Raw genomic sequence first — 25,545 nt, 5'->3', positions numbered from 1 at the left:
TATGATTTGATTATTCAGGTGCTATTTGAATGCTAGCACAGGGATCAAATCAGCCTTTAATATATTTTAGAAAGAACTTGAGTATTAGTAATTTATGAGTGACACATGAATTTGTTTTGTTTAACAATTTATAAATGACAGCTTTTAAAAATTGCTGCTCATCCAGACATGTAAGATTTTGAATATTCGGTATTCAGTGAAGTTTATTCCGAGCAGACCTACTGAAATTTAGAAACTTAATTTAGCCATGTCCATTAATGTCAGTGGGCCAGCTCCAAGTTGAACTAAAATGGGATAAAACTCACTGTGTTCTAAATTTTTATTTTAATAAATTTAAAATATGTTAAAATGGTTGTAGCATGGATTTTTCCCATGATGGGACAAAGGTGAGATACTAATGAAACAAATAGGTGAAGCAGAATATGCTGATTTCAATGTTATTTTTAGGTCACAACCAAAGACAATATAGCTGTTGTGAGAAATGCCTGAAGTTGTAGGTAAAATGTGAAAGAATATAAAATTTGATCAAAAGCAATTCATGCTGTATTCAGAAACACTGCTTTTGAAGCTAACTAGAAATATAAATAAAATTACACTGTGAAAAGCGGCTTCCTTTATTGTATTTGAAAAGCATCAAACATTTGCAATGGGAGGTTATTATTGGTCAGATTAGCATAGCTGTTGGGTTACAGCTACTAGTGTGAGCAGAAAGTAGGACAAACACCTATACCTTTTAATTATTGTGTAGAAGAAGTGAAACCATGACTACCAAAATTCCATCTTCTAACTAATTATTAAAGATCACTGTTGTCATTTGCATGATCTCACCCTGGTATCTGTACTTTTGACATATTTAGTCGTTAGAATGTAATGGTTTATATATTTATAGCAAGGAGTTGTATTTACTAAGTTCTACTCTGGAGTATACCTATTTGAAATTATCCTATGCTAACCATGCCCATTAATTTCAGTGAGTCTGCTCTGGGTATTACTGAAGTTGGATACAGTCCGTACAATTTACCACCATTACACTATTTGGATTGAATGGGTGAGCAGTTATGGGCATGATCTTTGTCATCTTCTCTTTGCCTGTACATAAAGCCCAACAGTGTTGCTATTTCTCCATACATCTTTTGTAATTGTTTCAGTTGTTCTATTTTATAATAAGGTTCAGCTTTGGAAATGAAGTTTTAAAAAACCCCACTTATATAGGGAATAGATTTCTTGAGATTCCTGCCTCTGTGGTGGTGAAGACCAATTCAGCAGTTCATTTGTCTTCAACACAGTTGTGTTCTGCCCTAATATTTATGCAACTGTCATCTAAAGCCAATTAGTTAGTTTTGGCCTTTGTTAATGGAATGTATAAATCTTGGAAGCCTAAAACCTCATAAACCTTGTTTTAAGATTAAATTTAGTATCTTTAATCCTGTTGGGAATTTTACAAATTATGTTTGTGAGAGGATTTTAATAGTGCTGTATTTCTGAACACACAAAAAAGCAATACACAAAGATTTGTGTGTGTGTAAACCCTATTAATTTTCTGGATTTCCACTTTGTAAACCCAATGAAATGTAAGTGAATTGACAACCACTAGGAATTTCCTTGCTTGCTTTTTTCTGGACTTTTCTCTTGCAAATCTTTATAATATACAAGCAGATTCTACCGGTTTTAATAAAACATTTTGCTTTGCTTTAAGCACATTCTTGCATGTTTGCCAGCAAAGTGGTCCAATAAAAATTATCCTAATGTTAGCTGCTTCTTTTTATGGAACCACCACCAAAGCATCATTTCAGGGTAACTTATAGAGGCTATATATTATTCAAGTTGAGAAACCGCTTGGAGTAAGTTCTTTCTGATCAGTAGTAGATTGAGGTATCTTTGTACCTTGAGCACAATCTCATTCAATACTTTGATTTTGATATTCTTTTGGAGCAGATATTAGCCTGACCAATTTAAAGCATGTAATAATAACAATAATTTATTATTTATACCCTCCCTATCTGACTGGGTTTCCCCAGCCACTCTGGGCGACTCTCAGCAGAATATTAAAAACATGATAAAACATTAAACATTAAAAAGTTCCCTAAACTTTGGATGTGGGTTGGATCCAGATTAACAGCAATCCAACACCCAAAACACATTCTGCTGAGCTGTTAGGAGGGTTGGATTGCGTGAAGGTGTTTTTTCTGCTCAGCTCTATTCTTCTGTCAGGTCTGACCTTCCTCTTTTGCCTGCTGAATGTGCAGATTAGGAAGGAGAGCAATAGGTGTTCGATATAAGCACACTGAATTTGGATCCCATTGAAATATATGGGACAACTTAATCTTGACTAACTTGTCCCTTATATTTCAGTGAGATTCAGGTTCAACAAATTTATTCTGGTTCTAATCATGTATTTATAACATTGTTGCTGTTTGTAGCTGATTATATATTAAAATTCTATCAGCTGGATATTAGGGCTGAGCGATGTCTGGTTCTTAATATCATGATATATTGCCAGATAAACATTGCAATATACAGATATATCACAATGTCTGAAATAAGGATGGAACTATGTAGAGGCGAATGGGGTAATGTCCTGGCAACTGCTACTACTTAGGGGTCTAAATCGGATACATTTTTTACTTATCTTTATCGTTACAATTGTTATTTTAAAGTACAGAGCAACAGGGGCTGCAGGATTCATGAGAAAAGTGATGACTGGCCACACTCATGATCCCTTCCAACTCTACAATTCTATGATTCTTTATCCACATCACAATTTATTTTTTTTACATAGCACATCACAATTCACAATATATCACTATGTTGTATACAGTTGTATCTTGGTTGTCTCAGACGTTTTGGCTCCCAAACGCCACAAACCAGAAGTGATTGTTCCGGTTTGCAAACATTCTTTTGGAACCCGAACATCTGAGAGGGCTTCTGCAGCTTCTGATTGCAGCCAATCAGAAGCCGTGATTTGGTTTCTGAACATTTTGGAAGTCAGAAGGACTTCTGGAACGGATTCCATTCGACTTCCAAGGTACAGTAATATTATGAAACTGTTACCATAATGTGGACTTCAGACTGATTTTGGACGATGTATTGATACATCTCCCAACCCTATTAGATATGGGTATTTGACAGAAATCTGCTAATTGGACACTCCTGTGGGCAGAAGGTGATTTTCAGCAGTTCTTCCCCATCAGCTGCCTGTGTACCTGCTTGATGGGGGACACCTAGAACAATGTAAGAGGTGGCATGGCAGACTGCAGTGAGAAGTAGGGGTGTTGTCACAAAACATCCTTCCTGTGGGAGCATGCGCTGAATTGTGTATTCCCATTCACAGACGGAAGAAGCCCTTCCGTTCAACTAAATACATTTTAAGTGATGTCAGAGGTGTAGAGGTAACTTTTTCTACTTAGACTTCTCAAAACTGTTCTATTAACAAAATAATCTCTTTATTGTTGGAATTGTATAGAATTTCACTAATGCAAAAACATGTAGAGCCACAAGACAAATGGGAAATCTACATCTGCCTACTGTCCATTTTCCATCCACAGTATTCAAGGCTCTCAGTACTATTATGCACTATTTTATATTGCCTTACATAAAAAAGGAAATCCCTTATAATTTGTATATGGTCTGTTCTGTATGTGCAATTTCATATACAGTCGTACCTTGGATCTTGAACGATTTGCAAGACAAATGTTTTGGGTCCCGAACACCGCAAACTTGGAAGTGATTGTTCCGGTTTGCAAATGTTCTTTGGAACCCGAACATCCGTCGCTGGATTCAGACACACATGGTGGAGCTTGCACCAGTTTTTCCAGCCTGTTGCATTCGGCCATACTGCACAATCCATCTGTTCTTTCCTGGAGGCCTTGCTGCTAATATTAGTGAGAACAAATTGAGATTAAATTGAGAAAGTATATCAAAAATAGTTTCTAACTTTTTTCCCCCTTTGGTCTCTTAAGAGAGAAGGGTACAGAGATACCTGTTATGGTACAGTAGGAGCTATGGAAATCGGAGAAGAAGGAAGTGCAGACAGTCATACCTGAGGGATGTGGAAAAGGGGATAGCAGAAAGATGGTGGTGTGGAGACCTATGGAGTGTAGGAAAAATGATTAGCAGAGGCATGGGCATATACAAGGACATATGGAATGGGAAAACAAAAGAAGATGCAAGATAGAGGTTCAAAGAAGATATTGCTATGTGGTGAAGGTACAAAAAGGGGTAGCATGAAGGTGTAAAGAGGTCTGTAAAGAGTAGAGAATGAATAGTAAGCAACAAAAATGGAGCTGTAGAGATACCTTTGCGTAGGGAAAGAGAAAAAGAATGGGTATCTGAGATGTGTACAGAGAAGAAGCAGCCATCCACTGGTCTACAGTAGAGGAAGAGAAGGTAACTAGGGTCACCATTAGCTCTGCTGAAGGAATGAGACCTGCTTTCCATCTCCCCACTGAAGCCGCCTGCAAGAATGGCTGTTACCAGGTAGCAGCTGAGGGAGAGGAAGATTTAAAGTTGCTTGTGTATTTGTTTTTTAAGATGTTTCTTGATACCATGCATACAAACATATGTCTGAAGTGTATGCCTAAGCAGAGTGGAGAAGCCTAGGAAGTACTGAGTGTTGCTCATATAATAACTTCTGATATGGCAAAGGTGTGCCTAAAGTTGTTCTAAGAAGGCCACACAAAAAACTGCAAAAAAATTATTCTGGTTGTGTTTAAGCTTTGGTTTAAGGGTGTATGCTTGAATGGATTTATGAGCAAATCCCCTTGAATTATTGGAATTTGAGCAAACATGTTTAGGCCAAATTGTCAGAGTAGCATTCTTTTGGAAACATTTTGTTTGCTCTTTCTGCTGTGCTCTCGATTTCTGAAAGTTGTGTCAGTGCTTTATGTTAAACTCTGAATCATTTCAGAGACGTTGCATTGTTTCTGAATACAGTGGTGCCCCGCAAGACGAACGCCTCGCAAGACGGAAAACCCGCTAGACGAAAGGGTTTTCCGTTTTGGAGGCGCTTCGCAAAACGAATTTCCCTATGGGCTTGCTTCGCAAGACGAAAAACCGCTAGACGAAGAGAATTGCGGAACGGATTCTTTTCGTCTTGCGAGGCACCACTGTAACTTGGAATATGCCACAGTGAATGCGCATTTTAAAGGTAGTATGTCATAAGGGCTACATTGCCACAGCATAATTTGTTCAGGCCCCTGTGGACTCTGCTTCATTTGATTTCAAAAGAAGTTTGAATGGTGATAGTCATATGTTAGATACCCCAGTCAGCAGTAGGGGACATTTTGAATGGCTACTGCTTATAGAAAGGGTGGGGAACCTCTCCCTATGTCAAAGGCTTCACCCACTCATGGGAAATATATCTGTGATGCACACCGGGCATTGACATAGCCAGAACTGGTGGTGAGCAGGGCTGATACCAAAAAGGGCCAGGGCCAGAATTAACAGTAGGTCACCTGTTTTCTTTCTACCACCCCTCTCTCTGGCACTGTCTCTCTCTCACACACCTTTTCCCCCATCCCCATTACTTCCCCGCTGAAAAGCCCTTTGTCCTGCAATGAAACATAAGATAGAGAAAAGTCCCAGTCATGTAAATAGTACCTTTTTTGTTAGCTTGATTGCTGGAGGGAGGGACAGCTGTGGGCCAGATCCCAAGGTGCCAAAAGTCATACGAACATTCTTGAAGAACTGTAATAGTTCCTATGTTTTGCAACTCTCTTCCATTGCATATCAGACAGGTGCCTTTTCTATTGCCTTTTTGGCATCTGCTAAAGATGTCCCTCTTTGAAGAAACCCCTAAAATCTGTATCCAGGTTGGTACCTCTTTTGGATTGGAACTGGTCTTTTGTATTAGCTGTCATTTTAAACTCTTTCATATTTCTAATAATTTTTTTAAAAAAACCTATGTGCAGTTGTTTTAAGTTTTTATTTATGTACTGTTTTATATATATTGTTGTAAATTGCTTCAGGATGCCTCAAAGGAAGTGACTCATAAATGAAATAATAGAAATAGGACTATTGTTTATTTACTATAAAATAAAAACTAGTCTATTAGCATTCTTAAATATAATCATTTTACTAATGCACAAATAATTGAGAGTTTGAAAATAATAGTTTTGATTCAAAATAAAAGTATTTGTGTTTAAAATGCTTTTTATGTTATGCTTTCATGGTGGGAGAATCCTCCGGCAGGTCACTTTGGTGTCAAAATATTATGTGGTGAGATGACAATATGTGTTAGTACCGCTGATGCTGTCAGTGATCTAGATAAAACTTACCCCCAAGAAGGATTCAGACTTTGAATCCCAGGGTTGGTAGTTCAGTTTGGAGTAGATCCATTGAAATTAATGGTCCTGACCAACTTAATTCTATTAATTTCAGTGCGTCTACTCTGAGTCTGGTGGAGTTTGATACAACACCTAAACATGGCAGTTACCATGAAAATGTAATCTTACTGATATTATCAAAAATGTGTACTAAATTATAATGTGTGCCACACTCAAGCATTATTTATTTATCTATGGTTTGCTTCGCATGATACATCCCAAACTAAATAACAATAAAAATATCAACAATAAAAACAAGCAACAACAACTTCAGATCCAATTTGGATGTGGAACGTTTTAATAATGTTCTTTTATACTTAGTAATAAGCTCTTTTCTGAAACAGATAACCTTGCATTTTGTATATTTGAGAATTTATCTTTTGGAAGTATCTGCGGTGTGTTAGTTTCCCTGAAGAAAAACAAGAATGGAAGTTTTTGTCTGGATCTTGCAAATATTTCTGCACCAAAATAGCATGCTCTCATATCAGTTTTTCTACAGTGGTTGGCCTGTAAATTGTAGGTGTATGAGGAGTCTACTAATAACTCTTAGTGACCATAACAAATTACACATCCCAGGATCCTTTGGGAGGAACCATGATTCTTAAAGTGTTTTAAATGTATGATATGGATCTGATCATTGATGAAAGAATAGTTGGCCCCCGTTGTGCAATGTTACCCTAAAAATGAGCACCCCCCTCCTGTTTTGGGCAGTGATTATTACTGGTAGCTATCTTTAACCCTAGTTTCTGTTAACTGAGTCCCCCTTATTCTGTACTCATCATAGATAGTATATAGGCATTTCTGCTATCATTTTTTTAAAAATAAAACTCAAAATTGATAACCCCTGAGTTAGATACTGATGCATGGGGAGTGATCCTGCTTAGCACTGGGCTCTCCTATGCACCCAAGCCCAGCACAAAGCAACACCACCACTCTCCCTTCACATTGCCTGATGTGAAGGGAGAGTGATCCTGTTTCAGCGTTAAATCCTCACTTTGTGCAGTGCTTCATAGGCTCCCAGGAACCAGTTGGTTGTCTGGTTCTTTGGAAGCTGCACAAAGCAGAGATTGAACAAGTCCTAACCTTCCAGTCAAGTCCCAACCACAATGCCCTCAAGGGCCAAACGAGGAAGCCTGGTAGGGCAAGATTGGCATGTGAGCCAGGCATTCCCCACCTCTGCTATATGCAACAAAGGGAGGTTGTTCTCACAAAGTACCATCTCAATAGGATAACAATTATTAGAAGAGCTAATAGTTACATGTCAGTTATTGATCCAATGGACTACATTTTTTAAAATTCTGTCCCCTAAGAATGTGTCTAAAGATATAGTGGATCTGAACTAAAACATTCTCAATTTGACCGTCTGATGATGATGGTTTTTAAAGCCATGCTTGCCTTGAAGAGGAGTCACTATTCTTTACTACTCAGTAATGAGATGCCTTGAGGCTTAGAACACTACTGCTTGCTTTCCTCTCTGTGATCATGACCTTGAATACATTTTAGTTGTCCCTTTCTGAAGTTTAAATGAATTTATTACTCACGAACACATTAACAGCAGGTTGTTCTGAAATGAATATTGTAATCCATGACTAGCCTGCAAGTGTAGTAAAAGCTGCCTTATATAGGAGGTAAAAACAGAGATGGTAATTTTAAAAGTATCTGTAATAGGTTAGCCCTGATAAAAAGCATAGCTTTATCTATCTTAATTTTTAAGCTTTTAAAATTCGTAACACTCTGACTATATGTAGTTTAGATGGTCAAAAATCATTATTGTTGCACATAATTTTATAATTTATCTGTAATTTGTGTCAATCTCAAATTTGTCTTTAAACATAGGTGTTCTAATTTGCTGTTTTCCACACTTTGCTAGCCAATTGGCGACTAAACTTGGCACTCTAAACATAAAGGGTCAAGTAACTGAAAAAGCTGTATTCCATTTAGGCCTAATGCATTTAAATATGGAAAATAGAAATCAGGATTTACCATAAAACTAGCCCAGTCAGAAGGCCACAAACTGCAGTACTTGATTGAGGTTCAGACTCATAACAGTAAAAAACAAAAGTATTATAAAGAATACACTGTTCTCCAGTGATACTGATCAGGCTTAATGCCTCCGACAAAGCCAAGTGGTAGAAATGTGGAGAACCTGAACAACTGTGACCTACATTGGAATTGCAAAGTTGCCAATAAACTATGGGCAGAAGTCCGACAGTGAATCAACTTTACTCACAGACGTATTTGTGAGTTACCTTTTGGTCTTTTAATGATTGGGCAAATGATAAATTACAAATTTTAATAGATTCCTGTTCAGCCTGAAGGCTTCCAGAAGGGCTTACACAATTTAAAAACAAATAAACCCCAATACACCACAACTGCTAAAAGTTAGTAGAACAGAAACATCATAAAAATTGAGTTACACTGACACACATGTCTTAATTCTGTCAGTTGGATTGTGGACATGTGCTCTACAGGTAGCTGTTTTTAAAAACTCTTCAGAAACTTCTGCTTTTCCAGAATGCAGCAACTAAAAGTTTGACCAGAGCCAGTTTTTGGAGGAATGCATGTGATAGCCCCCTTGCCTTTTGCAACAATTCACTGACTTCAGGCCCATTTCAAAGTGTTGACTAGCTTTTTAAGTCCTGTACAGTTAATACTTAAAGAACTGTATCCTCTCATATGAGCCTGCCCACTCATTGTTTGAAGTTACAAGTGTTAGCAACCACGCTTTACTATTACATCTGTGATATTTTATATGTAATGATTCAGATATGCCATAACACATGTGTTCTGATAATTTGAAGTTCTTACTCCTAGATGGTGCCAACGTCTGTTATGGAGCCTATCCATTTGTGGGGGTGTCAGTTTGTGTGGAACAATATACTTCGGGTTTCAAGTCTGTTGTGTTATATAATTATTCCTTCACTGAAGGTAGAACAGAAATTGTTTGCAATTACCTTGTTTCCTTTGGCTCAGTGGTTGTTAATCCTTGGATTATTGCTGAATGTATACTACTCTTAATATCCCGACTATTTACATTGAATTAGATTGGATTGCGGGGGGCGGGGTATGCCTTTTGAGTAAAATTTCTGTGCTTCAAAAGTGTATGTTAAAGGTAATTGTGTTCATTTCAGGAAACAAACTAAAAGTCAAATGTGTGGATTATTTTCTCAAAGTGAAAGAGATGACTCCTTCATAGGTTGAACAATCTTGCAGTTCTGAATAATTTTGGGGAGCGAAATCTTGCTTTTGTTTTCCCTGTATGTCTTGACATCACTTAGGAGCTGGGTTCTCTTGTTCACTTCAAAAGGATTCATTAGCAAGGCTCTAAAACAGGGGTCAGCAACCTTATTCAGCCGTGGGCCAGTCCACCGTCCCTCAGACCATGTGGTGGGCTGGACTATTTTTTTTGGGGGGGGGGGGATGAACGAATTCCTGTGTCCCACAAAGAACCCAGAAATGCATTTGAAATAAAAACACACATTCTATTCATATAAAAACACCAGGCAGGCTTCACAAATAACTCAAGAGATGCATTTCAAATAAAAGAACACATTCTACTCATGTAAAAACACGCTGATTCTCAGACCGTCCGCGGGCCGGATTGAGAAGGTGATTGGGCCATATCCGGCCCACGGGCCTTAGGTTGCCTACCCCTGCTCTACAAATTGAGCCTGGCCTTGGGACCAACCAAAAACATGTAGTTTCCAGGGCCTTGCTCCTCCCCTAAAGTGTAGAAATATAATTTCTGACCTCATGGCATGCCTTTGAGACTAAACTTTTATTTTGGCACTGTGTTACTGATGCACTCAAAGCACCTTGGCGGCAGGGCACCAAAATGAACAAATCGAAAAGGGGTTGTCGCTTTCATTGCACTGTGTTTTGAACACTCTGGGAAAGATGCCTGTTGCCTGTTCCACCACCAAGCTTGGGTGGAAGATGGGGATTGGTCATGTGCATCATAGAGTAGCAGAACTGAGGTGACGGCTGCACATTGGGGATGTTTCTGTGCTAGATGACTACACTGAGGAATCATGGGTTAAAGCGTAAATTGTAGAATGCAAGCACCTGTTTGGAACATGAATATAATTGGAACAGAAGTTAGAACAGATTTGCTATTTCAGGCAGCTTCATAGCATTGTAAACAACTACCAACAGCCTGTTGGTAGGTTCTAGTAATAACTTTGTCAACTGGGCCTTTGTTATTCTAGATATAATTTAAAAACATTATTTCTTTCTTAAAAACAGGGAATTGTAAATATCGTTAAGGAATCTGTGAAGAGTATTGTTCCAGCTTGGCTTCAGAGATATTTCAGGCAAAGCGAAGAGGAATCCCCAAGTGAACAAAGGAGCTTAGAGGAGAATGTAAACTATCATCCTGCCTTTGAAGGTGATGATGCTGACAATACCCTTGAGATTGATGGACGAATTACTCCCGAACCAACAAGAATTACTTTAGATGGTAGGCTAAATATCTTCTCCAACCTCACAGCTAGTGTCTAGCAATTTGTTCTAGAGATCTATTTACAAATATCAAAACATTTTAATGGTTTTCTTAACTGCAAACTGAGTGATGCTATTTTATATAGGTCAAATATTCTGTTAAAAGAGAGTAATTACAGACCCCTTGATATTCTGGTGCAAGGGTAGGGAACCTCAACCTACTGGCCAACCTTAGCTTGCCAGGGGTTCAAATTTTCTTCCAAAAGGCCATTTTTAAAACCACACCCATCTCCTAATCTGATGGGCAGATGACGTCAGCAGATGACCAGGAGACGGGTTTTAGTTTTGCAAGTTCCTGTTCCCTGTGAGGAACAACGCATGCATGGTTGATCTTTGCAGAAAGCAGGATATAATTCTGTCCCCATCAGCTGATGAGCAGGTATTTCAGTCCTGCCAGGTTAAATCCAACTCTGTAATTACTCATCCTCCACAGGCCATCTTTGACAGGTGGTTGAGACCTGATGTCAATATAAGATCAGAAATAATGGCATTCCCAAGGGTCTAAGGAAAGTTTTCTTGTATGCAACCGCGGCTGCGAGGGTGCTTATTGTGACATATTGGAAAAAGGACAAACTCCCTACAAGAGCTGAATGGTTACTCAAATTGACAGAATATGCGGAATTACCATCTCTTTCGGAAAGAATCAGAGACAAGCCCAGACAGGAGTTAATAATAATAATAATAATAATAATAATAATAATAATAATAATTTATTTATACCCCGCCCTCCCCAGCCAAGGCCGGGCTCAGAGCGGCTTACAAGCAATAATAAAAACAAGATGAATGATTACAACTTAAAAACAAAAATAAAATACAACATTAAAATAATGGAACATTAAAATATTAAAATGTAGCCTCATCGCAGGAGGAGAAGGAAAAGAGAAAAAAAAAAAGAGGTAGGGAGGGAGGGAATCAAATTGGCTCCAAACCAAAGGCCAGGCGGAACAACTCTGTCTTACAGGCCCTGCGGAAAGAAATCAGATCCTGCAGGGCCCTGGTCTCATGAGGCAGAGCGTTCCACCAGGCCGGAGCCAGAGTTGAAAAGGCCCTGGCTCTGGTTGAAGCCAATCTAACTTCCTTAGGGCCAGAGACCACTAGGGTGTTGTTATTTATGGACCTTGAGGCTCTCCGTGGGGCATACCAGGAGAGGCGGTCCCGTAGGTACGAGGGTCCTAGGCCGTGAAGGGCTTTAAAGGTCAAAAGCAGCACCTTAAATCTGACCCTGTACTCTACCGGGAGCCAGTGCAGCTTGAAAAGCACTGGGTGAATATGCTCCCATGGCAGAGACCCCGTGAGGAGCCTCGCTGCAGCATTCTGTACCCGCTGGAGTTTCTGGGACAGCTTCAAGGGCAGCCCCGCGTAGAGCGAATTACAGTAGTCAAGCCTGGAGATGACCGTCGCATGGATCACTGTGGCCAAGTCGGGGCGGGAAAGGTAAGGGACCAACTGCTTGATGCGGCGAAGGTGGAAAAATGTCGCCTTAGTTGTTGCTGTAACCTACGCCTCCATGGAAAGGGAGGCGTCAAGGATTACACCCAAACTCTTAACGGAAGGCAATGGCACTAATTGGCCCCCCGCCAGAGAAGGCAGTTGGTCCCTCATCCCCATACCATCCTGACCTAGCCATAGGACCTCTGTCTTCGAAGGATTTAGTTTCAATCGGCTCCCACGAAACCAGCCACAGCTTCCAAGCATCTGGTCAGTGTGTTCAGGGTCGAGTCGGTGTGGCCATCCATCAGCAGATAGAGCTGAGTGTCACCAGCATATTGGTGACAGCCCAGCCCAAAGCTCCGTATAATCTGGGCAAGGGGGCGCATAAAGATGTTAAAAAGCATCGGGGAGAGAATTGCGCCCTGTGGCACTCCACACACCAAGGAGTGGTGCGACGACATTTCCCTCCCTAGTGCCACCCTCTGTCCCCGACCAGAGATAAAAGAGCACAACCAGTTACGGGCTATGCCCTGTATCCCCACGTCTGCAAGTTCATTGTAGAATGGGATAATTTCAATAATTATTTGAAAAGCAGCTGTAACTTAAGCATGGTTACATCCTTTGAATTATTTCTGTAAATAGTACATATGAAGGAAAACAATATCGAAATAGAAAAGAGAATTTTCACAAAACAATAATGATAAACTAAAGCAAGATGCTTAATATACAGGAAAATACGGAGAGGATGGGAAGTCATAGGTTCGCGTAGAAAATACATGGTTGAAATTGTATGTATCTTTTGTGAACATTGTTATCTTTATTGGACTGATCGAAATAAAGATGACTACGTGTTGTATATATATGGAAAACGAATAATAAAGCATTTTAAAAAGTTTTTTTAAAAGATCATAAATAATGGGAGAAATAAAAGTCTTCTTCACCCTCCCCTGCCAAAAATCTTGCCCACCCTGCTCTGGTGTGTGTTACTTCAGCATTATTGTGAAATGTTGGACACAATGTTTCGGCCGACACCATTTTACCTACTAGCATTACCATGCACTGTTTTTTGAGACCAACATTCTAAGCATTGCACTAGTACTCAATTATAATTCTGGGGTTTTAAAACATTTTTTAGTATACCTAGTATGGCAAGAGATGAACAAACACGATCCCTGTCTTGTGTGTTAAATTCAGTGCAATATATATGATCCTGCTGTGTGATAAGGAGATGTGTATCTCTGATTGCTTTACCACTCCGCCCTCCCCCCAAAAAGTTGATGTAGATGTTCAGTAACTTCTGCACAGTAGGGTCTTGGCATCCAAACCTGAGCTGAGAGATTTTTAAGTGCTATTCTTTCATGTTCTCATCCATTCTCCTAGTCTGAAATGTTGCTGTGGAATAAAAATTTAATCGCCAACAATTAAGTGATAAGCTTACCATTGATCACTACTAATATATATATTTTTTCCAACTGGAACCAAAGCTTTGAACTGGTAACTCTTTGCATTGGATGGGTAGCCTCTTTTTTATATTATTATAATTTTATTTATTTATTTCAATTTATATACCACCCTTTATCAAAAGATTCCAGGGTGTTTAAAAACACATTGCAGAACATCAATAATAAAAACCTCATTAAAAACATTGACAGACAGCCTAATATCCTACCATTAGGATTATTGGAAAGAGAAAATGTTAGTCATGCAGTTCCCTTTCCCAGAGATAAGTGAGTAATGCAGTTTATATTCTAGAGAGCTGATACAATTGAACTTGTAGCAAAATATTTTTAGAATCATTTACACATGGATAGACAAACAATTGTTTTGTGGCTTTCAAATTACTCAGGGTGGCATTCCTTGCATTTTAGATTTAACTTGCCATGTTAAAATATTCTGTTGTTATTATTAGGAATCTGTTTAAGCACTAGAGTATAGATTGGCATACCCAGGGACATCTTTTGTTTTGTTTTTAACATCGCAACTAATGTTTCACTGTCAGTGCTATCATTTATATTGTGTTGTAGTGATGTAGTACTTGGAAGAAATGTAGTAGCTATTCTCAGATGGATAGATGAAACCATACATGTATGTGGCACAGGTTAAATTTAGCTTATCGTCTATTTTTTACACTTGAAGCTTAGCAATAGAACTAGTGTTGACAGTAAATAGCTTTTGACTGTTCCATATGCGTACCTGCAACTTAAGATAATTCTGATTGTGCTGCTTTGTTCCTCTTTAGAGCCCTCGACAAGTAGATCTGGTTTAAGCTTCACAGATATTTTAACAAGACCCTCTCTCCACCGGAGTCATCTTAATTTCAACATCTTGGATTCCCCACCTCCACTTTGTCAACCCTCCACATCATCTGCATTTCCAATTAGTAATTCTGGACTTTCACTTGGGAAAGAAATGAAAGATTCTACCTCTCAGCATGATGATGACAACATCTCAACTACAAGTGGCTTTTCTTCAAGGGCGTCTGATAAAGGTAACAAAGTTCACCAGAATCATTAGGATCTTTTTGTATGATTATTCCATAACGTGACTAGGTTTTGTTATACTGACATCACTTTAGAACAGATGGTGCACAAATGGCAGATATTAACTGTGCATTTTAAGACTCTGATGTTATTAATGCAATGTTATTTTGGGGGAGTGGGGAGAGGCAGCAGAGTATGAGGAAAGGAAGTTATCCCATGGTCCTTCGATGCAGAGAGCCAAATAGGTGTGTTAATATATCTCTGCTATTTTTCACCCAAAGGACCCCCAAAGCAGCTTGCAAACAACATGAAACACAATTAAGAATAGGAACAGATGAGAGCAGCAACTAATAAAACATAGCAGTATATTTTTAAAAGAACACAGTAACAACAGGAGTCCGCCATCACAAACTAGTCTTAGAAAAAGAGATTAGGCATTTTTAAAAGCCCATTGGGACGGTGTCCACCATTAAGGGCCAGTGTTGTTGTTGTTTTCGCCAAGGGGTGTGTGGAAAACCTACTAGATCAGACCTATGTATCATGAATTCCCACTTGTTAAATTATATAAGTTTTCCTTTTGGGAAAGGAAGAGGGGAGAAAACCCTTCCTCCTTTCACTCCATTCCTCACTTCTTTCCCTCCATCCCTCCCTTCTTTCCATGAGCTAGATAAAGAAAAGTAGTGTATTTTTTTTCAAATAATTTCTGGACTGCATTCAAGTGATGCTGCAAAATGGGAAAATGTAGGGGGACAAAATTTTAATATTGTGGTTATCGTAGTATTAATGATCACTATTTTATAATATAAAAAAGGCATTGATGCAGTTGTGTACACATGTTGTCTTTTTAGATATAACAGTTTCAAAAGTTGCTTCAGTACCACCTCTTTGGTCCTCTGAGAGTGAAAGACTTGTCTCCCTTTCTCAGCATTCAGCCACCAGCTCTAAAAAGCCTGGCTTTAATCTGTCTGCTTTTGGAGCACTTTCCCCTGTAAGTACTGCGCAACGTTTGCTTTAACTATGTTGCTTGTGTATCCATTTTGCTAATTAGATATCAATATGTGTTTGCAGTCACTTGGTAATGCATCAGCTTTTAAGACAAGCCAGCTTGGGAATTCTCCATTTTATCCTGGAAAAACCATGTATGGTGGTGCAGCTGCAGCAGCAGCAAGGCAGTCTAAAGCACGGATTACTCCTTATCAGGTAACAGAAATGCTGGTGATCTATGGAGGATGCGAAAGAAGAAGCTACTTATATTAATAATTCTGATAGAGCTTTTCACTTTGTACTTTCCATAGTATATGCATACAAGTATTTCATTGTTTTGGTAACAATAACTTTAGTGATGCAACTCTGGAATACAAACGAATCTCAGCCTGTTCTGGTTCATACGTAACGTTAAATTATGGCTACTTTAAAAACAGAAATGAGTGCTGTCTCCTTGTGGCCGTGCTGGGGGAGAGGAGTGGGGAACTGTCAAGCCAGAAACGCTGTGTTGTCACCACCCACCTTTCCACTGGCAGAAATTCACTCTTTAGAGGGTACACCTGGTGGAGAGGGCAATTTGCTTGCCAGTTCAACTTACCACCAGCCTCACTGCAGGTCACTCTTGCGGGCAGCTCTGTGTACTGTAAAAGAGAAAAGGCGGGAATGCCATTTTGGAAGGGATCATGGCTTAAAATAACTATTCAGTTTCTAAACAAGTCATTGTTAAACCATGGTCTTCGAAGCTGCCTTGTGTACCTAAGCCACTTGTTTTCATCATATGTGAAATGATTTTGCGCAATGAAACATAAACTTTAGCAACGACCTTTCTTGTAGCCAAGCAGGAGGAGAAGAGGGAAGGATGGAGTTTGTGAGCCTGAAACTTTGCTCATTCTAGCCCATGCACATAACCTTAAACTGGGTTTAGTGCAGGCTTCCTCAACCTTGGCCCTCCAGATGTTTTTGGCCTACAACTCCCATGATCCCTAGCTAGCAGGACCAGTGGTCAGGGATGATGGGAATTGTAGTCTCAAAACATCTGGAGGGCCGAGGTTGAGGAAGCCTGGTTTAGTGTTACATGTGAACCAGAGCAGTGGTAAAATGTGGCTTAGCATGACTTGCAAATGTCCAAACAGGTTAGTTGCTGAATTTGGATGTGACAATAAAGCATTGCAAGAACGTGTCATGGTGAAACTTCAGTTTGCAGTGTGTGAGGGCATAACAACTATAAGTTGTAAACTTTTTGTGGGCAAGAACCTGTCATCTGTTCCCTCTGAAACACCTGAAGTCCATGTTCACTGATAATGTATATATGATGGATATTAATATGTATGAGGCCTACAGAAAATACTCTCATTAGGCTACCTGGGCCACGTTGAGTATATTTGAGTCCTTTCTCTCCAAATCCCTTCTAGACCTTTGGAGATCAATATGATAACTGACTGTAATAGTGTATAGACCCAAAGCTTCAAATCACACAATGTAACACCCATAATCTTGTTTTTTAAGACACCAGTAAGAAGGCAGATGAAAGCCAAGCAAGTGAATGCACAATCTTACGGAGTGACAAGTTCTACTGCACGGCGCATCCTGCAGTCTCTGGAGAAGATGTCAAGCCCAATAGCGGTAAATTTCTCTCTGAAAAGTTATTTATTCAGTACATAACATGAAGCTTTCTAATCCTGTATTGCATTAGGCAAACTCTTGCTTTGAATACATATAGTTTAACTTACTTCAGTGTTGTTGTTTTTCCAACAGGATGCTAAAAGAATCCCATCTTCTTCATTTTCATCTGTAAGTTAGTCTTCAAACTTTTTTAATGCACGGAGTTGTTGTTGTTTTAATCACGCTTGTTAATTTGGGTGTTTTGTTTTCCAGCCTGCGGAAAGAAGTATGCAGAATATCACTGACTTCCATTCACCAAGGAAAAGGGTAAGTTAACTTCCATGTCTTAGTTGCTTCTAAGTGGTGTAGAACTGTTTTATATTTTATGTTTGATATGCAGCAGACATGAAATTGCCTATAGATAGCTGCTGGTATTTGCCTACTTGTGTTTAAAAAAAATCCATTTACTTGGTTTTGAAATTTGGAACCTAGAGCAAATGTTAGTGGAATGCTAAATTAAGCTTTCATAAAACCAGTGTTGTAGTCAATGAATAAATTCATAACTTGCACTACATCTGTATCTTCTGTCTTTAATATACCTATCAGATCTGTTTGTGTCATCCAGACTAAAATGTGCAACAAGGAGAAAACAAGAGGCTTATGTTTACATGCTAGAGGTGCCCTATGTAAGGTTAAAGTTAGCCGAATAAGGCAAAACTTTCACATGGTTTGCTAGATCTTCTGTCCTCAATGAGAGTTGTTGAAGATATCATTGTGGGGGAAATACCATTTTGGAGGCCCTACTCTAAGTGTAACAGACTTTAGGAAACGGTATCTCTTTGTGAGTAGTGGGTAGAACCTAATGAAGTCAGTTTTAAAAAAATCATTTATTTGCAGGATTGGCCAGGTATAAGCAAGCACTCTTTCAGCTTAAATTTGCAGGTTGTTGACTCACACTTGTGCAGAAACATGGAACACTAGCTAACAGGCAAACTAGAGATGTCAGGGAAAAAAACTCTGTACCCAGCTGTCATTAAGTGAAAAAAAGAGGAATTGTCTATTCATACTGTAGTAAATGGTTGGCAGCAGTAATTCTTGGCCAAGAAAGGTTTGCTGGTGATTTGCCACCGAAGCGAGTGGGCTGTCAACAGTCCACTTAATTTCTTGAGTAAAACCGTTACAGATGTCTGTACAGTTGGTATTCTAAAGACCTGGGTCTTCAATCTGGAACTTATCTGCATTAATCAGATAATTATAACTTATGTTTAATGCCTTGAATTGTTCAAACAGTGATACAGAGTTTTTATGGTGAACATCATTTGGAAGTTGCACATTACTTTCAGGGCCTACTTCTATCAAAATAGCCTTTAAAATTCAAAAATTTTGTCACTATTTCTGAACAAATAATATTTAGATGCAAACCAGTTTTATTGTAGAGGGCAGGGGGAGAGATCATTACTACTTGTAAAGATAAGCAAAAAATTTGGACTCGTTTTGCTATTTTCTGAATACAGCACTACAATTTTGAAGTAGAAAAATACATTTTGATACTATCCTATACTACACTGAAATGTTTTAAGTGTTTCTTTGATTGTCCTTGAATCTTCCCTCCACACTTGCCATCCTCTTCTGCCCCACCAGTATGGTGTGCCACACCCTTTAAGAACCACAGGCTTGGTTTATAAATATAATGGTGATGGGATGTGCTAGAAAAATCACAAAAGGGTCCTGGATTTTCCTTCCCCCCTGACAGTTGGGGGGACCTTGCAAAACAGTGTTGGAAAGGCTGCTGACATTAGCAGAAGGGAAAGTGGCACTGGAGGGAATTTCCTCCTTCCATTAGTAGAACAGCTGGTCCAAGGCACTTCAGTCTATGAAAAGGGACCTTTGCATCCAGCCTGGTGTCTGCATTCAACACCCTTTCACACCTGCACACTCCCATTAGGCTCTATTTCATGTGGAAAGTCCATAGAATTACAAAAGTTGACCATGATGATGTTAGTTTGTCAGCACCTGATATCAGATTCCCCTATAGACCTAACCTAATTGGTGCACATGACCCACTCCTTGCACCAATCAAAATGTGCAGAAGAGATATTAGTAGAATGCCAGGATTTTAAAAACCTTCTTAAAATGTTGTCTAAAACCAGTACATCTGAAAGCAGAGTGTTGGACTTGTGATGACATCCATCTCCTGTAGAAAAGGAACTTACTTACCTTTGAAAAGATAGTTCCGCCCACTCACTCCCAACAGACAGGGCTATGCAAATCAGATGTTTAACTGCCATCCTGTGTAGAAGAGAGCTTTCTCCAGTCAGACACAGCAAGCAGGGAATAACTCCAGAGATGCTTGAACGCTCCTGGATAATATAATGGTACCTCGGGTTACATACACTTCAGGTTACAGACTCCGCTAACCCAGAAATAGTACCTCGGGTTAAGAACTTTGTTTCAGGATGAGATCAGAAATTGTACAGCGGCAGCGGGAGGCCCCATTAGCTAAAGCGGTGCTTCAGGTTAAGAACGGACCTCCAGAACAAATTAAGTATGTAACCGGAGGTAATACTCGGTATGAGCTTTCGTGTGCATGCACACTTCTTCAGATATCTGAAGAAGTGTGCATGCACACGAAAGCTCATACCAAGAACTAACTTAGTTGGTCTTTAAGGTGCTACTGGAAGGAATTTTTTTTATTTTGTTTTGACTATGGCAGACCAACACGGCTACCTACCTGTAACCGGAGGTAATACTGTAAAGGGACAGCGGCCATTGACAACAAAGACGCAAGATCAAACATGGGTATCCTCTTGCCGAATTAGGACTGACTGTGAGACCCTTACAGCAGGGTTTTTCAAAAGTAGGTCCCCAGCTGTTGTTGGAAAACAGCTCCCTTCATCCCCAGTGGGGACCCAAGTTTGAGAAACCCTGCCTTACAGCCTGAGACTACCCCCACAACTCCCTCTAGCAGTAAGAAACACTTATCCAGGGTGGGGAGGAAACCCTTCATGCAGATTAGGAACTTAACACAAGAAGTGCAGTATTCTCTTTCCCTACAGTGAAATACATTCACTGTATTAAAAGCTGTATCCGTTCCACGGTGGGAGACCTGAGACACTATCTGCTCCCAGGCATAGAAGTAGACACTTTGTAAAACAGGAATTCAGGTATTGATCCATTTCACCAGTATGGCTTTGAAGACTTCCTTTCCCACAGTTTTAGGGCGAAAGGGATACACAAAAGGCAGGGCTTTACTTAGTAAAAATAAAATAAAAATAGAGGAGCTGGTACTCGTGTATTGATAACAGTGCCATGAGTGTCAGCATAACATAGCTGACATTACAGCAAAAAAGAAAAGAAGGTGCCGACACTTTACTAGTGAGTACTGTCACAAAAAAGCCATGCATGTAGCTTATCTCTGCAAAAGAAAATTCTGGAACTCTTTTAATTTCCTTGCCAGACATCTCAGTTCAGGTCTGACAGTTAACCTCTTGATGGCAAGGTTTGCGGAAATTTCCTAGCAGCTCCCCAACTAAATGGGAACATTTCATGAGTCTTAGGTAACCATAATTTGTTTTTAAATAAAATTGGTAATAAGGGATGCATTTGTATTTGTTCAAGACCATTGAAACATGTGCATAACCACCTTTCATGTACAGCTTTATTCAAATTGGTTTTGATTAACTCAACACTGTTTCATTTAAAGGCTGAATCCCATTATCCTCCAGTCCAGAAGCTTGTGACTCCGAAGACCGTTCCACTGTCAATGAGTCGTTCACAATATTTTAAACCATCTCTACCATCTGCTACTGAATCAGGCAAGATTCGACAGAGAATAGAGATGAACCATAAGGTATGTATGACTGTACACCATCTTTAATCACAAGCTCCCTCTTCCCCAATACCATCACACCCTGATCTGATTGGGCAACCCAGTGGCTGCTTGACAGTTTAAACGCTCACACACTTCCTTATGACAGTATCAGTCTGATAACTAGGATTCCAGTGGATCCCTTTAAAAGTTGTAGCCGGATAAAAAGTTAATAATTGATTTCACAATTAATCTAGTTCAACATGGGGGGGGATGGGACATTTTATTGGTATCTCATTCCAAACACACAGTCTAACACAGAAGCTTCTAGGGCACAATGTTATCTTGAAATTCCTCATTAGGCTATCTGGAAGCCCTAGAGGAGAAAGTGGGAGAGATGAATAGGTGAAATACTATGCTCAAAACTAAATAATCACAGTAGTCCCAAGAACCCCAGTAGCCTATTCTTATTATTATTATACTTTACTTTACTTTACTTTACTTTACTTTACTTTACTTTACTTTACTTTACTTTACTTTACTTTACTTTACTTTCAAACTAGAATCCAGTGTATATACAAGAAGACTTCTGCATCACGATAAACTCAACTTGCAGAACTAATGGAGCAGAATTAACGGAGCAGAATTAACCTCCAGGATAAAATTTACACCTGGGGTTGAACAGTGCTTAGTAATAGGGTTTGGTTTGGGGGGGTATACACAGAAATGTTCAGAATTATTTTATGGAAACTGAAAACGTATAAGCCAGTGCTCTTTACAAAAAATGAAATTTATGATGCAGAGAAAATGCAGGGTTATTTTGAGAACTTGCTGATGACAGAAAAGGCTTAGGTATTTTGCAGCTTTACCTTTCCATTTATTTCAATACGGTAGATTGGACTCCTGATGGGATTAGGGTTAAATGTTTTTTTTATTATTAAAAAAATGAAAAGGAGGGAGGAAGAAGAAACCTAGAACAAAAGACCCCATAATTGTTGAGAAGTTCATGGAGTATGACATGGGTAAGATTTACTAATGAGGTTGTACAAATATTTCAAATTGCAAAAACCACACTAGCTTGCTTTTAAGTTGGCAGAAGTTTTTAAAAAGGAAATTCTTTTCACATTTTCTGCATTTTGTATCTCAGAATGTATCAGAGAAATTAAGTTCATTCTACTATATTCAATCATAGGTACTTAATTTTCCTGTTGAAAATAAATGAACTCGCTTCTTTTCTGAGGGTTGTATCTAATGGCAGCTTTGCACTAGTGGAAGCTCTTCTGCTTGTGAAAGGCAGGGGAACCTGCCAGCCCGCCCCCTTACCAATTGCAGCCCATTGCACCATTACCCATAAAGTTCTGGAGGGTCTCCCAACCCTGACCAGAAATTTGGGGAAAACAGGGCTGCACTGGGTAGGAGGGAATTGGTGAAAATCAAGTATCCTACCTTGCTGAAGTGCTTCCACTACTGCAGAGCCGCTATTGGATCTAGCCCTATCGCTGTGATCCTGCAGAATGTTATGTGGAGTAGGTAATTGCTGTAGACAGGCATTGTCACATGAACCTTGCTCACAAGAAATACAGCTTGTGGTGGAAGAGATTTATTTGGATAACTTCAGGCAGCAGGGGGCAGTAAAGGAGTACTTCTGCAAAAAGCCATATAAAGCTTAAGTGTACATGAGAAAGGCATTTGCGTAAACAAGGATCAGTGGCTTCCTGTTACATGCTCCAACGTTTAGTCTCTTTCTTTTTTTTAGGAATAGCGAATCAGAAAAAAAAGAATTAAAACCTAAAGTATTTTTTTATCCTTTACAGGGAGTACAAGAGAAAAATCTGGCAGCAGAGCAGAAGATAGAATCACCAGAAAGGTATGTGATGTATATCCTAAATCTAAAAGACATATTATAATTGCTCTTATGGGTTTTTCATCAGTACCCTGTTCATTTGTCCCTTATGCAAAGGAGACAATTAAATAATAGGCATAATAACAGAGATATGTTTATGTAAAAAGTTTCCAGAGGGGTAGCTGTGTTAGTATTGTGTTGTGAAAACAGTAAAGAGTCTTGTGGCACCTTGAAGACTACAGTGCTAGTATGGCATGGATTATAATCCGCTTCATTCGCAATACAGTGGTGCCTCGCAAGACAAAATTAATCCGTTCCGTGAGGCTCTTCGTATAGCTGTTTTTTCGTCTTGCGAAGCAAGCCCATTGACAGCTTAGCGGATTAGCGCTATTAGCGGTTTAGCGGCTTTTAGCGGATCAGTTGATAAGCGGCTTAGGGCTTAGGAAAAGGGGGGGGGAGGGGGAAAAACCCGCAGGAACTCGCAAGACATTTTCATCTTGCGAAGCAAGCCCATAGGGAAATTCGTTTTGCGAAGCAGCGCCTCCAAAACGGAAAACCCTTTCGTCTAGTGGGTTTTCCGTCTTGCGAGGCGTTCGTCTTGCGGGGCACCACTGTACAGTTCGTCAAGTTTATATACACACTAGGGCATGGATTTGAAGGCTGTGAGGTCTGAGGAAATGGAAATGCAAGAAGTGCAGTGAGTGTTTCAAGTGCCGCAATACTCTTCTTTTTACTTAGGAAACAGAAGTTCACATTTAACGCTGTGCCAAACCATGGGTTAATGTGAATGTGCTAGCTGCTGATATCGCATCTGCTTTCTTCCTCCCTGGTCCTTTAAGCTCAGCTCAGCAAGTCAGCTGTAATCCCCCCCCCCCAGTTTTTTGCTTTCGTTTTCCCCGCTTGCTAACTTTTGCCATTTTGGGCAGCGTCGCTTATCCCCTCCCCCCAATATATATTGATATATCACTATTATCAGTTTGCATATGCATCCTTTGTTGCTGCTTTGTTTGTAGGACCCCGCAAAGCTATATAACATATATTTGATTCTCTGTCAGCAGCGTCACAAACCCCAGGTTCAGTTCCTCTGCAACCAATGGGCTTCCTCCTTCAGTAGGAGTTGGTGGCGGCAAAATGAGAAGGGAAAGAGGTGTCCACTATGTATCAAAACCTGCACAAGAGGAGGTAAGAATATTTGTTCAACTACACTCTGTGTGTGTGTGTGTGTGTGTGTGTGTGAGAGAGAGAGAGAGAGAGAGAGAGCGCGCGCGCAATGTGTATGCATGAATGAAATTGAAGTACTTCTTTATGGAGTAGTATGGAGCTTCAAAGCTGTTTATTCACAGCCTGATTGAATGGACAAACTTAGTATTGTAGTCATTGGATGGAATCCAACCTAGCCCAAATGTTCAGCAGCCCAAGGATTTTTCTATGTCCAATGGCACACCTTCCTCCTGGGCACCCCTAAAGCTATTCCATGACTTCTCCCAACCTTCTGGAGCAGATTTGTGGAGGATGAGGAGGGGTGAAAGTCCTATTGCACAAGTGGGAATTCTTGCGCTGACAGGACTCGCTAGTAGAATACTGTCCATTAGATTTAGACAGCTTTCCAAGCCTATGCTCTGCTTTGTAGCAGAATATAGGATTTATATGCAGGGTTCATACTCCAATTTAGGAATGGAAGAGGAGGGGAAAGTATTCTAATGATATAGGAGCGCTCTGCAAGGTGGCTGGGTGTGGCTGTGTATAGCACTAATCAGCACCAAGTCACAGCAGCAGAAAGTTATAGCTCACTAGGTTTTTATAAATAATAATAATTATATTCCACCCATCTGTCCGGGTTTCCCATGTTTTGAGACATAGGTACAATTCATGGTATATTGCTTTAGCTATTACTGAGGAAGGCTCTGTTTCTGCGGCAGGTATAGGAGGGCAGATGAACTTTAAAACAGTGAAATCCTGTATCACCCCAAATTTCATTTATTGTGGTGCTTTTATTTAACCTGTATGTACTTTTGGTGTGGGGGTTGTTGTTTTTTAATTCTTTAGGATTTCATTGATAAGGTCAACAACAGTTTCATTACTTGTTGGGTTGCTCTCATTTTTTCCTGCCGAAATAGGCTGAGTAGAACTAAAATGTAGGTTTCAGTGGAACTTGGAAAATAATTGCATCATTGTTCCATTCTAGGAAATTGATATGCCAGTGCTACCAGAAATATCTTTGCCCATCAGTACGTCATCTTTGCCAAACTTCAGCTTTGGCCTGCTTGCTAGCAGTACTACTGTCTCATCTACGCCTGTCAGTTCTGCACAATCAGTGGCTAAAAAGGTAATTTGTGCCTGAATCAAGGTTTTGCTTGCATACTTTACCTGTTCTCTCCCGTAGATTCACCCAAACCCTTTGTCTATTCACCTGACTTTAATTTTCAGCCATGTGCTATTTGAGAATCCTTTAAAGGACAGCCCCACCCTTCACTGGCCCTTTCTTTGCCCACCCTGAGTGTGTCTGTCTGTCTGGAATGTATCCTTGAACTGTGAGAATGCTGCTTGCCTGGATGGAGAGAGGGTGCCTCTGAC

General features: G+C 39.7%; 1 protein-coding gene and 1 long non-coding RNA gene across 8 annotated transcripts in view; one reads left to right on the top strand and one right to left on the bottom strand.

Annotated features, from left to right (window-relative positions):
* NUP153 (nucleoporin 153) overlaps positions 1 to 25,545 on the top strand; it is a 51,387-nt gene that overhangs the window by 1,029 nt on the left and 24,813 nt on the right. For 3 of the 4 annotated variants that reach the window (XM_081873344.1, XM_081873343.1, XM_081873346.1), the window contains exons 2-12: positions 10,569 to 10,782; positions 14,494 to 14,742; positions 15,583 to 15,722; positions 15,803 to 15,934; positions 17,225 to 17,341; positions 17,474 to 17,509; positions 17,594 to 17,647; positions 21,024 to 21,170; positions 22,943 to 22,995; positions 24,027 to 24,153; positions 25,157 to 25,297. In XM_081873344.1, coding sequence (XP_081729470.1) covers positions 10,569 to 10,782; positions 14,494 to 14,742; positions 15,583 to 15,722; positions 15,803 to 15,934; positions 17,225 to 17,341; positions 17,474 to 17,509; positions 17,594 to 17,647; positions 21,024 to 21,170; positions 22,943 to 22,995; positions 24,027 to 24,153; positions 25,157 to 25,297 — 1,410 coding nt within the window. The remainder of the gene's footprint in view (positions 1 to 10,568; positions 10,783 to 14,493; positions 14,743 to 15,582; positions 15,723 to 15,802; positions 15,935 to 17,224; positions 17,342 to 17,473; positions 17,510 to 17,593; positions 17,648 to 21,023; positions 21,171 to 22,942; positions 22,996 to 24,026; positions 24,154 to 25,156; positions 25,298 to 25,545) is intronic. The other variant, XM_081873345.1, reaches the window with a different exon arrangement.
* LOC309348359 lies at positions 12,812 to 19,531 on the bottom strand. 4 transcript variants are annotated; one of them, XR_014159344.1, is made up of 4 exons: positions 19,445 to 19,531; positions 17,449 to 17,594; positions 16,241 to 16,359; positions 12,812 to 13,646 (listed from the first exon to the last, which is right to left on the bottom strand). It is a non-coding gene; the product is annotated as an uncharacterized lncRNA (long non-coding RNA). The 4 variants fall into 4 exon arrangements; XR_014159345.1 differs by having other exon boundaries at positions 16,317 to 16,359; XR_014159346.1 differs by lacking the exon at positions 12,812 to 13,646 and adding an exon at positions 15,813 to 15,954 and having other exon boundaries at positions 16,317 to 16,359.

This window comes from Podarcis erhardii, assembly GCF_964252035.2.
Source record: "Podarcis erhardii genome assembly, chromosome: 8".
In the NCBI taxonomy this organism is placed as follows: Eukaryota; Metazoa; Chordata; class Lepidosauria; order Squamata; family Lacertidae; genus Podarcis; species Podarcis erhardii.
The sequence above is the reverse complement of the archived record's forward strand: the minus strand, read 5'-3'. Positions and strand labels throughout refer to the sequence as shown.